Source organism: Heptranchias perlo, unplaced genomic scaffold (assembly GCF_035084215.1).
Source record: "Heptranchias perlo isolate sHepPer1 unplaced genomic scaffold, sHepPer1.hap1 HAP1_SCAFFOLD_233, whole genome shotgun sequence".
Classification (NCBI taxonomy): Eukaryota; Metazoa; Chordata; class Chondrichthyes; order Hexanchiformes; family Hexanchidae; genus Heptranchias; species Heptranchias perlo.
The window spans coordinates 357956-372521 of record NW_027139247.1 but is presented as its reverse complement, the minus strand read 5'-3'; the positions used below and the strand labels follow the sequence as shown (position 1 = coordinate 372521).

Sequence of the window (14566 nt, the reverse complement as noted above, 5' to 3'; positions counted from 1 at the left end):
TTTAGCTCACCAAAACCGTGGCCAATTTTAATGTCACCACAACCAGCCAGCTGAGAGCAGATCACTCCACACACACACCAGGGATGGATTCTGCACGGTTTGGTACCAGTGAGGGTGATGTCTCCTCGGGGGAGTGCAGTCAGGAGCAAATCCACGGCACTGTGGGAGACTCGGCTGCTCGGGGGGGCACAAGAATGTGTTGAAATGCAGTTGTTATAGGGGATTCGTTAGTCAGGGGGATAGACGGACCACCAACGTGAGTCCTGCATGGTTTGTCAGGGTAAAGGTCATCACTGAGAGAGTGCAAAACATTTTGTGGGGGGGTGGGGGGGAACAGCCAGAAGTCGTGGTCCATGAGGGAACTAATGACCTAGGAAGGAAAAGGTTTGGGTCCTGCAGTCAGAGTTTCAGGAAGTTAAAAAGCAGGACCTCAAAGGTAGTAATCTCTGGATTACTCCCAGTGCCACACTAGTGAGTGTAGGACTAGCAGGATAAGACAGGTTAATGCGTGGCTGGAGAAATGGTGCAGGAGGGAGGGCTGCAGACTCCTGGGTCATTGGGACCAGTTCTGGGGCAGGAGGGATCTGGTCAAGATGGACAGATTGCACCTCAACAGAGCTGGGACCAATGTCCTCGTGGGGAGGTTAATTAGTGCTGTGGGGGAGGGTTCAAACTAATTTGGCAGGGGGATGGGCAGCAGAATGAAATATTAGAGAGGAGAAACAAGATGTTCAGAGGACTGGGAGGGGCATGTGGCACTAGAGTAAAGAATAGTTCAGAAATAAGAGGAATCAGACAGGGGGCAAATGCGAAGCAGTCTAAAATGAGTTTGAAGTGCATGTACATAATCTTTGAAGGTGGCAGGACAAGCTGAGAAGGTTGTTAAAAAAGCAGAGGGGTTCCTGGGCTTTATTAATAGAGGCATAGAGTACAGAAGCAAGGAAGTTATGCTAAATCTTTATAAAACACTGGTTAGGCCTCACTCGGAGTATAGTGTTCATTTCTGGGCACCACACTTTCGGAAGGATGTCAAAGCCTTCGAGAGGGTGCAGAAGAGATTTATTAGAATGGTACCAGGGATGAGGGACTTCAGTTATATGGAGAAGTTGGAGAAGCTGGGATTGCTCTCCTTAGAGCAGAGAAGATTATGGGGAGATTTGATCGAGGTGTTCAAAATCATGAACGGTTTTGATAGAGTAAATAAGGAGAAACTGTTTCCAGTGGCAGAAGGATCGGTAACCAGAGGACACAGATTTAAGGTGATTGGCAAAAGAGCCAGAGGCGACATGAGGAAACTTATTTTTACACAGCGAGTTGTGATGATCTGGAATTCACTGCCTGAAAGGGCGGTGGAAGCAGATTCAATAATAACTTTCAGAAGAGAATTGGATAAATACTTGGAGCGAAAATAATTACAGGGCTATGGGGAAAGAGCAGGAGAGTGGGACTAATTGGACAGCTCTTGCAAAGAGCCAGCACAGTCACGATGGGCTGAATAGACTTCCTCTGTGCCGTATGATACGATGATACCATAATACTGGGTGCACTTCTTCACTCAGACACCAAAGAATCCTCAGGTCAGGATATTTCAAGACAGGGGAGTGATAACCTAAATGTTTGATTTACAAATGTGATGAGCTGATGTAATTCAGTCGAACCATCACAGTTTTCTTTGTTTTCAAAAATGGGAATATTTTTGAAAATAACGTTTGCTATTAAGGCTCATTTTGCCTTCTCTACATTGGTTTAACATGGGAGTGTGGCAAAATATCCAGTGAATTCTCATTTTTCTGAATAAATTCTTCTGACCTTGTTATTATTTCAAGCACTTTCTCAAGTTGTTCAGCAAATTGACTTTTCCAATATTTGCTATGCCAAGAATGGAATTTTTTTTCCTTTCATCCTAGAGTCTCACTCTCTGCTATTTTATTACACCCTGAACCATGGAAGTGCTGATCTACCAGAATATAGTGTTATGGGGCGTTTGGATGGCTGTGAGATACACTATTACGACTCGAATATGAAAATAACTGTTCCAAGACAGCAATGGCTGGCGGATGCATTTGACAAGAGGTACTGGGAAGAATACACAATCACTGAAGCTGGTTTCCACGGACTCATCAAGGGGCAGTTTGATAGATGGTTGCAGCAGAGCAACGAAACATCAAGTGAGTATATTCATTTGAAGCGAATGCATTGAACAACTGGGGTCATTTTAACTTCAGGGGATAGTGTCAAATCAGCAATATCGAATTGGCTGCGTTTAGTGACACCACAGTGGTGAACATAAAGATAATGCTTATTCTTACCACCAGGAAGACAATACTCACCCAACACTTTGTCTGCAATGTGTAATTTGATCCAGTCGTTGTCAGGCAGGTTACAGAGTTCAGACAAGGCACAGTGCCTGTCTATTTCAGAGAATGGACAGCGCTAACACTCTGGAGTTCAGAGAACACACAGTGCTAACACTACCGATTTCAGAGAATGCACAGCTCCAATACAACTGATTTCAGCTAACACCAGCTGACTGAAACAGGGCAGCATGGTTTCCAATTTCTCTTCTTTATGAGGAGAGGGCTGTGCTAAAAATGTTTTAAATTGGCCCTAGCTGACACTGGTCAGTATGGGCAGACTCCTACGTTGAGCGAATATCTAAGGCAGAATTTGTAGCAAGGTGGACAGAACATCCAGGGACAATTATTCAGAGAGCATGGCAATAACAACCTGCATTTGCATTGCGCCGTCAATGTAGGAAACCGTCTCGATGCTTTACAGGAGTGATATCAGACAAAAATTGAAACCGAGCCAAAGAAGGAGATAGTACGATGGGTGACTAAAATCGTGGGGAAAGAGATAGGTTTTAAGGAGCGTCTTAAGAGAAGAGAGGGGTGAAAAGGCTCGGGAGGGAATTCCAGAACGTAGGGACTAAATAGCTGAAAGAACAGCTGCCAGTGGTAGGACGAAGGGACTGGGAAATGCACAAGAGGCCAGAGTTGGAGGGACATAGATTTGTTGGAGGTTTAAAAGGCTGGAGGAGGTCACAACAATAGGAAGGGTAGAGGACATGGAGGGATTTAAGCATAACAATGAAAATTTCCAAATCAAGGTGTTGGTGGCGGGGGAGTCAGTGTAAGTCAGCGAGCACAAGGGTGGTGGGTGAACAGGACTTGCTGCAAGTTAGGATGCACGCAGCAGAGTTTTGGATGAGCTCAAGTTTATGGAGGGTGAAAAACGGGAGGCCAGCCAGGAGAGCATTGGAATAGTCGAGTCTAGAGGTAACAAAGGCATGAATGAGGCCTGCAGCAGCAGATGGGTTGAGGCAGGGGCAGAGACAAGCAATTTTGTGGAGGTGGATGTAGGTGGTCTTTGTGATGGAAATGTGGGGTTGGAAGCTCAGCCCAGGGTCAAATAGGATGCCATTGTTGCAAACGGTCAGTTTCAGCCTGAGACAGTGTCCAGGGAGGGGGATGGAATCAGTAGTGAGAGAACGAAGATTGTGGTGGGGGCCGAACGCAATGACTGTGGTCTTCCCAATGTTTACTTGGAGGAATTTGCAGTTCATCCAAGACTGGATGTTGGGCAAACAGTCTGACAAAACATATGCAGTGGAGGGGTCAAGAGAGGTGGTAAGGTAGAGCTGAGTGTCGTCAGTGTACATGTGGAACCAGACTCCATGTCTTTGGATGATGTTATCAAGGGGCAGCATGTAGATGAGCAATAGGATAGGGCCAAGGATCGATCCATTGGGGACTCCAGAGGTAACGGTGCAGGGACGGGAAGAGATTGCAGGAGATTCTCTGGCTACGATTGGACAGGTAATAGTGGCACAAAGCAAAGGCATTCCCACTTAGCTGGACAACGGAGGAGAGGCATTGGAGAAGGGTGGTGTGGTCAACTGCATTAAAAGCTACTGAAATAAGGATGAGGAGGGATAGTTCACCAGGGCCACAGTCACAGAGGTTGTCACTTTTGACTTTGATTGGGGCCGAAACCTGATCGGAGAGGTTCAAACATGGAGTTGCAGGAAAGATGGGCGACGGGTATGGAGCCAACGGACAGCAGCATTGCCTTCGACTCCACAGCTGGCGATAACGCGCAGTGTGTTTTGGAACTGGGGCTGAAAGTCAACTGTGGCGGGACTTCAAAATAAAATCGGGTGGGGTATATAACGGACGGCGTTTCCGTTACCGACCTGTTTGCAACTCTGCTGAAGTTGAATTTCACTCCCGGGAGTCATTTTAACTTTTCTCGCCAGGTGAAATACGGGTGATTGTGGATCAGCTGACCGTTTTACACCTGGATTGATTTTCTGAAGATCGGCCTTGGTGTAAAACCAACGGCCGATTGACCATTGCCCACAGTTCACTTGGTGATAAAAGTGAAAATACCCCCTCCCCAGCCACCACCTCCAGTGTTTATTGGATGACATTAGTATTATTACATTTCATTAATGATATTTGTAATATTTATTGAATGGTTTTGCTTGTAATTTTACATATAACGAATCATATTGGTAATATTAAGTTTATGGGGGATAACTTTAGCTCTTGGCAAAAATGTAAATTGGGCAATATCGGATCAGCGCCCGTGTACAATACGCCCGATTTTACTTTTCGTTGCCCGTTTTACACATTGATAAAGGTTAAAATTACTCTCACTCTTGGTCAACAAGAGAAGTGAGAGATAGTATAAAACTAAAAGAAAGGGCTTATACCAATGCAAAGGACAGTACAGATTGAGCGGACTGGGAGAGATATAAAGAACAGCAAAGGGATTACACAAAAAAATTGCGAGGGATATCAAGGATCACACTAAAGGTTTTTACAAGAGAAAGAGGGTGGTGAAGTGTAACGTGCACCCCTCAATGACAGACGCAGGTGATAATCGAATTGAAAATGAGGAAATGGCAGACTTGGTAAATACTTATTGGTCTCTTCACAGTAGAGCGTGAGGATAAAGCACCAGACATGCGAGGAAAACTAAAAATAAATCAAGGGGAGGAACTTATTAGATTTAATATAAAAAAATGGTAATGGAGCAAAAATTGAGTCTGAAAATATATAAATCTTCAGGACCTGATGCTTTCCATCCCAGGGCATTAAATTAAGTCGGTGAGGAAATAGTAGATGCTCTAGTCATCATCATTCAAAACTCTCTTGATTCAGGAATTGTCCCCTTGGATTGGAAAATTGCCAATGTCACTCCATTATTTAAGAAGAGTAGGAGAGATAAACTTGGAAATTATAGGCCTATTAGTCTAACGTTGGTTGTGGGGAAATTACTAGAATCTGGTATTCGGGACAGAGTGACTGAGCACTTGGTCAAATATGAAGTGATCGGAGAGAGCCAGTATGGATTTGTAAAGGGTAAGTCGTGTCTAATGAACCTCGTTGCATTTTTTGAGGAGGTAACTAACGTGGTAGAAAAGGGAGTGCATGAATTTGGAGACAACCTATTGACATGAATGGGGAATTGGTTATGAGGTAGGAGACGGAGAGTAGGGGTAATGGGTATGTCCTCAAATTGGCAGGATGTGACTAGCGATGTTCCCCAGGGATCTGTACTGGGGCCTCAGTTTTTCACTGTATTTATAAATGACTGAGATGAAGGAATAGCGAGCTGATGACACCAAATTGGGTGGGACAGTAAATAGTGTAGATGGGAGCAGAAAGTTGCAAAGGGACATTGATAGAATAAGTGAGTGGGCAAAACCGTGGCAGATGGTGCAGCACAGATTCACCTGAACTAAAAGGTTCACATTAGGACAGGCTTGTATTCCCTTGAGTATCGAAGATTAAGGGGTGATCCAATTGAGGTGTTTAAGATGATTAAAGGAGTTGATAGGGGAGATAGAGAGAAACTACTTCCTCTGCTGGAGGGTCCAGGGCAAGGGGGCAGAACCTTAAAATTAGAGCTAGGCCGTTGAGGGTGATGTCAGGAAGCACTTCTTCACACAAAGGGGAGTGGAAATCTGGAACTCTCTCCCCTAAAAGCTGTTGAGGCTGGGGGTCAATTGAAAATTTCAAAACTGAGATTGATCGATTTTTGTTGGTATTAAAGGTTATGGAACCAAGTTGGCTAAATGAAGTTAACATATAAATCAGCCATGATATAATTGAATGGCAAAACAGGCTCGAAGGGCTGCATGGCCTACTCCTGTTCCTATGTTCCTTTGAATCATGGTAATATTACTTTTAATGAATGATATTAGCAACACATTTATTGAATGCTATTGGCAATATCACATTTATTGAATCATGTTGGTAAAATTAGGGTAGATTTTGACTCTGGGTTTTAGCCAATCGACAGCCAGTTTTACATCTCTCCTGATTTTTATTTCTATTGGCTACAATGGAAATTAAAATTAAGAGAGATATAAAACGGGCTGCAGATTCATTAACAGCTGTTTTACACTATCACATAAAATCCACGTCGACCCCATTGTGTTTATTGAATGATACTGGCAATATTAAATTTAAGGATTTGTATTCGTATTATTTCATTTGTTGAATGATATTGGTGAACACATATGATTTGTAATGTAGATATGTAATTTTGAGGCTCCAATGCCATCTTATATCCAGAAGGTGGCTTATCAGAAAAATCATAGTGCACTGCCAGCAGTTTTATATCCATTGGAGGTAATTTTATCTTTGGGCGATGGTATACAGGAGAATTGGGCGGGGCATGTAATGGGTGACTAATGCAATATCGCCTGATTTACACGATCACACAAAGTAAAAACTACCCCAATTGAATTTAATAATTGGAAAATCGCTGGCAGCACATCCATGGTTTTACAACAAGCTGCATGCTGCTTGTAAGATTCTGCATTGTGCCATTTCTCCAGGGTTTTTACATATATCTGATGAAGTTACAGTGGAGAATCAGGGGAACCCCAAGGTTTGTAATATAATACTAGTCGGTCTGCCATGGCATTGCACACGGTGGGTGGAGCGGGGTGGGGGGGTGATATTTCGACGATGGCCGACAGTGTAAAATGGGTGATATCGATCAGTCACCCGTTATAACATCTACTGATTTTCATTTCCATTTACTTCAGCGGAAATGATCATCGGGAGAGATGTATAACGGGCGACTGATCCGCTATCGGCCAACGTCACAATTAAGCCAAGGGGGTCAAAACTATTGTAGCAAGGTTGGAGGGAAGGGAAGATTAGCCCAAACTGTACAAACATAATTCAATCCCTATTTTGTGTCATACATTCTGTCATGTTATAATATTATTTAAAGTTTATTAGCAAAATTGATAGCAAATTGTGAAGTTGAGAAGGAGAGTTGGTTTGTACATGGGAGTTACCCAGATGCATCGGCTGAAGAGTTGGACAATATAAAACTGAAGCATTACAGTGCCACTTCTAGAGCAAGGATTCTGCTAACTTTACACTGGCATCTCCCATTTTAAATGTGAACATTGGAATTTATAAAGGGAAAAAGTTGACATAAGATGTTCCAAAAATGTGACAACCAGAAGTAAGGTTGCATGGTCAGATAGTGCATATAAATATAAATATAATGCATTATATTAGAAATCTAATCTAATATACCATAGATAGCATTATAGTTAAATAGCAAAACTTATTCTCTGCTTGAAATTAGTGGAATTGGTTGGAACATAGGAGGTTCTCTGCGAAATGCAAAGCTGAGATCAAACATACCGCCTACGGTGGGAGGATGAAATTTCAGCATGACAAGCATTACAGTTGGCAGCTACCATTATAAACCTGGACACAGGAATTTAACACACATGTAACAGAAATATGACAACAGGAAGAATGAGTTTGTGGACAGGAAGTGCAGACAGATGCAAGCTTTCTAATTTTGATACTCAATTTCCTGTGGCGTTGCATGCGTGAGGGGTAATTTTAACTTGAGGTGAGAGTGAAAAACGAGCGATATTAGATCGTTATACACTCCGTCCAGTTTTCCTGTCTATTGAGGTCATAGCGAATTGACAGCCCATTTTACATCTTTGAAGCCAATAGAAAATAAAAATCGGGCGTGGTGTAAAACAGGCTGCCAATTCACTATCAGTCCATTTCGTGCTACCCGCAAAGACCAGTTTCACCCCGTCTGGTTTTTATGTGTGGGGGCTTTGTGTATAAAATCAGGGAATTGCTGTTGACTTACGGGAGACATTGGTTAGTACACTGTTGGAATTTTGCATGCAGTTCTGAGCACCTATTATAGCAAGGATATTAGAGGCACGGGGATGTGATTCACTCGAATGTGTGATTGTGGTTCTGAAGGTTGACTTGGAAAATGGTGCAAATAGCCAAGGTTAGTGGAGGATATGAGAACTTTTCAATGTTACGTAGGTTTTTGAGAGAGTAAAGAAAGAACAATAGTTACCGCTGATTGGTGAATTGTTAATAAGAGGCACACATTCACTAAAAGAACCATGAGGATTTTTTTCCCATTAGAATCTGCAATTCTACTGTGACAGCTAATACAACATAATTTAAAAGGGAAATTGATAAATATATGAAAAGGAAGATTTTTAAAGGAAATGGGCAATGGCCGGGAAATGGAATTGGACAGTTCCAGTTTAAATTTGGTGCCAAATATTCTCTTTCTCTACTGTAAATTTTGTGTCCCTACTTGTTTTCGACACTTAACTCAATTTCTACCCTTAATAATGTGAAAAGAGTGACTGAATATGAGGTGAGTGGAAAATAACTGTGAAACTGGCAGGTTTGGTGTGAATAGATCCGATAATTATTTAGCTATTAATCGATTGAATTACTGTTTTAGGTATTCATTACGTTCAAGGAGTGTTTGGCTGTGAGCTGAATGATAACAATCCTAGTGGAGGGGTGCTGAAGTTCGCTTTTGATGGAAGATACGCACTTAGTTTTGATAAAGACAAATTGGTTTGGACTATACATGAACCAATAGCTCAGCCCTTCAAAGTGAAATGGGATGACGAAAGAAAAATGAACCTTTATTTCAAGAGCTTGTTAGAAAAGGACTGTGTAGATTTATGGAGGACGTTCTATCCACTTGGAAAAGCAATACTGACCAGAAAAGGTAAGTTCAGAACAACCTGGGGGTAATTTTAACTCTTGGTGATATTGTACAATGGACGATGTCGGATCAGCCCATGTTATACATCTCTCCCCATTCCCATATAATAGTCGGCCGATCTGATATCACCCGTTTTACACTATCGCCAAAATGACCCCCTTGATTTTATTGTGAAATGTGCGATTTTGATTGAAGTTGACAATAACTGTAGTTCTATCCTATAGTTTCCCCTGAGGTCTCAATAATTGCCAGGAATAGTGACCATTGGTTTCTTCACTGCATTGCGACTGGATTTTATCCGCAGCCCATCAATGTGACCTGGTTGAAGAATGGAGAACATGTCCCTGAGACCAAATCTACTGGGTTATTACCTAATGAAGATGGGACGTATCAACTGAGGACGACCCTTCAATTTAATCCGTATGATGGGAAACAATACGCCTGTCATATTGAGCACAGCAGCCTGCCGGGTGGGAAGACAGTCCTCTGGGGTAAGAACGTGACCAACAATACTGACAAATACACCGATAATCGCAAACCTTCACCCCTGCTTAGATGGATAGAAGAAAGAGATCAATTAAATGAATAACTAAACCAAATGTAACATTACCTCCCTGCTTTAGTATTCTATTACTCTAGAAATGAACCTCGTTATTCAGTACCCTATTGATTTTTATTTATTACTATTTGACCTTTTGTGCTGTTGCTCATGGACAGAAACAGGGGGGAAAAAGTCTTCCACTTCCTGTAACTATCTTTTTTTGTGTGTAACTTTTTTCTGTCTGGTCCTTTCTGTCTTTTTCTTTATACATCAGATGACCCTTTTGTTACCTCTGTACTTCAGGCTGTCTCTGACTGTTCCTCATTCTTTCTGTTTTTCTAAATTTCTTTTATCTTCTGACGCTTCCATATTTTGTAAATCTCCCTTCCTTGTGTGCTTCTCACACACTTGCTTTCTCTATACATCTTTCTCGTTCCTTCTTTCTGTATGGCTCCATTATATACGCACCCTCCTCCCCCCATACACACATGTCACAAAGTTGGTGAACAAATTAATCCATAACCACAGTCTATCTGGTTTAGAGAATGGATCAATCTATATTCACAATCCATTCCCAGATATCAGACTCTTTACTTCCCCGACTTGCTGTTGCTACACTGTTTGTTTCTGCTTTCTTATTTTTCCATCCATGGCAGTGGGTGTTGTAAACAGAACATTACGTGATAGATTGAACATGATAGGGTGTTACATGGCAGCGCAAAGAGACTCTTGCAGTATATTGAGAGTAAAAAAAAAACCTGAGTCTGTATGCAGTTGCAGCCTCTGGCCAACGAGTATCACTGTGGACTAGCCTAGGTTTTCGAGACAGCAGCCATGTTGGTGTAGGTAAGTAAAATGAGGTAAGAATTTTGCCTTTTTATTTAAATGTAAGCTTTTATGTAGATAATTTGGTTCTTTACATTTCTCATGAGCTGCAACTTTCCACCTTGAGTCTTTCCCCAAAGATCTCCATCACATGGACCTGTGGGAGCCTTCAGATACTCAATCACCCAGCCCTGGGAGCTCACATAGTGGCCACCAGCCATTCAACTGTCATTACTTCGCCCTCATCTTCCCCTTCTCACCAGATCTTTAAGGCACAGGCCTCTTCCATCATCCTACTTGGTTCTCTCCGATCATTCAGCCAACCGAGGGGGTGGGTGGAGGGTGGGGGTGGTGTCTGCTAGCTTTCCCTCTGCCTCACTGGGCACCATGCCACAACCTTTTCCACAGGCCTTCCAGTAGTACAAAGCAGCCCGCTTGATTGGCACCCCATCCACCACCCTAAACATTCACTCCCTTCATCACCGGCGCACAGTGGCTGCAGTGTGTACCATCCACAGGATGCACTGCAGCAACTCGCCAAGGCTTCTTCGACAGCACCTCCCAAACCCGCAACCTCTACCACGTAGAAGGACAGGGGCAGCAGGCACATGGGAACAACACCACCTGCACGTTACCCTCCAAGTCACACACCATCCCGACTTGGAAATATATCGGCCGTTCCTTCATCGTCCCTGGGTCAAAATCCTGGAACTCCCTTCCTAACAGCACTGTGGGAGAACCGTCACCACACGGACTGCAGCGGTTCAAGAAGGCGGCTCACCACCACCTTCTCAAGGGCAATTAGGGATGGGTAATAAATGCCGGCCTCGCCAGCGACGCCCACATCTCATGAATGAATAATAAAAAAGATAATCTTTTCAGCCTACCCATGTCCCCCCTCCCTTTCACCAGGACTATTACTTTTACACCTCCCTTATAAGTGGCTTTTCAAGGAGTTCCTCTCTCCACTCTTATCCATCACTGATCACCATCTTAGGCCGTGTGCCTCTCCCCCATGTAGTAGATCTCCAACTTGGTGACCCGTTCCCTCAGTAATTTAGCAACCCCCCTCACCCAACTTTTCTATCCAATGTCCCTACCTCCCCTGGTTTTGTCCATTGTTCCCTTCCTTACATTAGCTGACCCCCACCCCCCACATCAACTGAAAATTGCTTTGTGCTCTGCCAGTCCCCCCAAGCTTTGCAGCAGTTCAGCCGTTGAACCTCCCTCACTGATCTATCTTGCCCGAATTGTGCAGCGTTTATCTCCCACCATGCTTCAGTTTTGCCCCTGAAATCTCTCCTAAGCCACTGAGCAGCGCATCCACCCTGCACTCCCCCTCACCAACTAGCCTCTTGATCTTCCACCCCCACTGTGCATCCCTTCAGCCAAGTTTCCCCTCCCAGAAGTAAATAAACTCTTATTGCACATTTAGGACGCCCGCTCACACACTGAGTAACACTCTGAACCTTCCACCCCCAAAACCGACCAGCTTCTGGGCCTCACTCGCCCCAGTATGCTCCCGACCCATCGAGCACACTAACCAGCCTGTTGGCCTCACCTCTCCTCGTCCCCAATGAACAGCTTTTGGGCCCTGAAACTCTTCACTGGGCAGGGCAGTGAATTGATTCATGCCTGTACCATACCCTCCCTGAATAGGGATATCTCCCCTGGCCCACAGTTTCCCTCCTCCACAGAAAATTAAACTGAGCTCTGGGAAATGTTCTACCCTCACCACTAATCACCCCAACATCCTCCACCCCCTCTTTCTCCTTATTTCCTTCTGCTCCCATCTCTCCTGCCCTGTCCTCACATCAACCTCACCATCCCTTTTCCCCATTATCCTCCATTACCCATCCGCCTCACCCTCCCCGATCACCCACTTCTATCGACAATCCTCTTCAAACCCCTTCAACTTCCTTGCTCTCCTGCTCCTCTTTGCCTTGTTCCCAACATTCTTCCCTGTTTCCGCCCCCTCCCCCTCCCGACTGCCCCCATCATTCCCTGTGTCCTTTTCTCCCTTCTAACCTGCCTCTGCCTGTCCACCTCCCCATGCCCATTCTCCTGCTCTCCTCCATTCCTCTCCCTTTCTCGCTTCCCCTCTCACTCCCAGCCATCCTCTCCCACTTTGTCCTCTCTCCTCCACTCTCTTCCCTCCCCCTCTTAATCTTTCTTCCGTCCTCTCCCCTCCGCCCCTCTGTTTCTCTTCCCTTCCTTCCTTCCCTTCCTCTCTCCCTCCTCTCCCACTCTCCCCCTTCCCACATTTCTTGCTCTTGCTCTCCCTCCGCCCCCTTCTTTCTCTCTCCTTCCTCGCTCTTCGTCTCCCGCCACCTTCCTTCCATCTCACCCTCCCTGACGCCCCAGGAATCCTGCTTGGGAGACTGCCGCACCCCACCCAACATATTACTCTGAGCCCAGGAAATTGGCCAAGCTCAGGGAAGCAGGTATGGGGCAGACAGAGGACCTGCCTCAACCTGACGTAGTTCAGCCACCATAGAAACCCAAAGCAAACCTGTCTCCAATATGATCAGGGGTAAGGCTGTCATACTGATAACATCGCACATTGCTCCAAATGCAAAGTCATCTGGTTACTTTTAACCTGAAGCCTTAAAAATGACAAGCACCCTGCACCTTTCCCTGACTAAATAACGATTATACTCCAGTTGACCTGAACCTTTGTTTACTTCACAAAAAGTGAACTTTGTGGCCTTAAAGAAACATGGCTCCACCTTAGTAATATATTATATTTTGACTATATGGTGTGAGAACACGGTCCAGATAAAACAATGCATCATTCTCCCTGCCATGAGCCACAGGGATTCACTTCTTATATATAACTGTCTCGCCACACACATATAATAATACAATCTTTTCTAATATTTTTCAGAAGAGAAAATTGAGAAAGGCAATCATGTGGGGCTGATTGTTGCAGTTGTACTGGTATTGCTGGCAATCATTATAGCTTTAACCTACATGTGGTGGAGAAGACGGAGAGGTAAGACGAGTGAATAATTTTGCACTCTTGTCTGTAAAAGTATTACAAGGCAGCTTTGCAGAAAATCTTTTGGTCTCCACCATGATTATGTTTGAATTTTAAACATCTGCTATTGCCGTGAGAATTGATACATTGCTTAACTTGTGTAAGAACAACTGAAAATTTATCGAGGGGAGGTTTCCGAATGAAATGATAGGTTTTATCACAAGAGGTGTAGAATATAAAAGTCTAGAAGTAATGAGGAGCCTGTATCAAACCTTAATAAGACCTCAGCTAGAATACTGAGCTTCACACGATAGGAAGGATATTGAGGCTTTAAAGAAGCTACAAGGCGGGTTCACCAGGATATTTTCTGTTATGAGGAAACACAAATACAAAGAAAGACTTGGGGAAATTGATCTTTTTTGTTTCCGGGTGATATAATAGAAGTGTGTAAAATTATGAAAGTATGAGACCGGGTAGATGGAAGCAGACTGTTTCCAGTAGTTGAGGGGTCAAGAAGGAGGGGTCAGAGATGCCAGATTAAATGTAAGCGATTCAGAACAACGGCCAGGAGAAAATTCTTTACGCAGAGAGTTGTGAGGATGTGGAATCTACTTCCAGTGATCGAGGTTGAGGCAGAAACAATGTGAGCATTTAAGATTAAATTGGTTAGGTGGATGAAGGGAAAGTGGTTGAAGGGAGGAAACAGGGTGAGGAAATGTGATTGGAACTATTTGCTGCTGGGTAAATGCTGACACAAACTGGTCAGGTGAAATGACCTGTTTCTGAGTTGTAACGTCTGTGTGCCCGAAGTGTAGTGAATTTGTAATCCAGTTCTTTGTCAATGGATTTAGGGTGTTGAATTGGTCTTGGGTGGAAACGCAAAATGGCCGATAGCAAATCAGCAGCCCAATTATTGAAGTCAATAGGAAAGATAATCAGGATGGTGTCAAGCGACTGCTGATTCGTTATTGCCCAGTTTGCGCTACTGCCTAAGGACAATTGCAGCCCCATTCTGTTTTGTAGCAGACAGCCCACAGACGAAAACTTTCCCCAGATTAACCCCATCACCCTCAACATGATTTTATTTTTGATTGATGTCTTCAAAGGGAAGGATACTTGCTGAAAACCTTTTATTTTAGCAGCATTATCGTATTATTACAAGAGTTCTC

At 43.8% G+C, this 14566-nt stretch overlaps 1 protein-coding gene across 2 annotated transcripts in view; it reads left to right on the top strand.

Moving 5' to 3' along the window:
* Nucleotides 1-14566, top strand: part of LOC137310252 (class I histocompatibility antigen, F10 alpha chain-like) — a 102901-nt gene that overhangs the window by 53712 nt on the left and 34623 nt on the right. For both annotated transcript variants that reach the window (XM_067978149.1, XM_067978148.1), the window contains exons 2-5: nt 1908-2168; nt 8779-9054; nt 9276-9542; nt 13305-13412. In XM_067978149.1, the coding sequence (XP_067834250.1) occupies nt 1908-2168; nt 8779-9054; nt 9276-9542; nt 13305-13412 (912 nt within the window). The remainder of the gene's footprint in view (nt 1-1907; nt 2169-8778; nt 9055-9275; nt 9543-13304; nt 13413-14566) is intronic.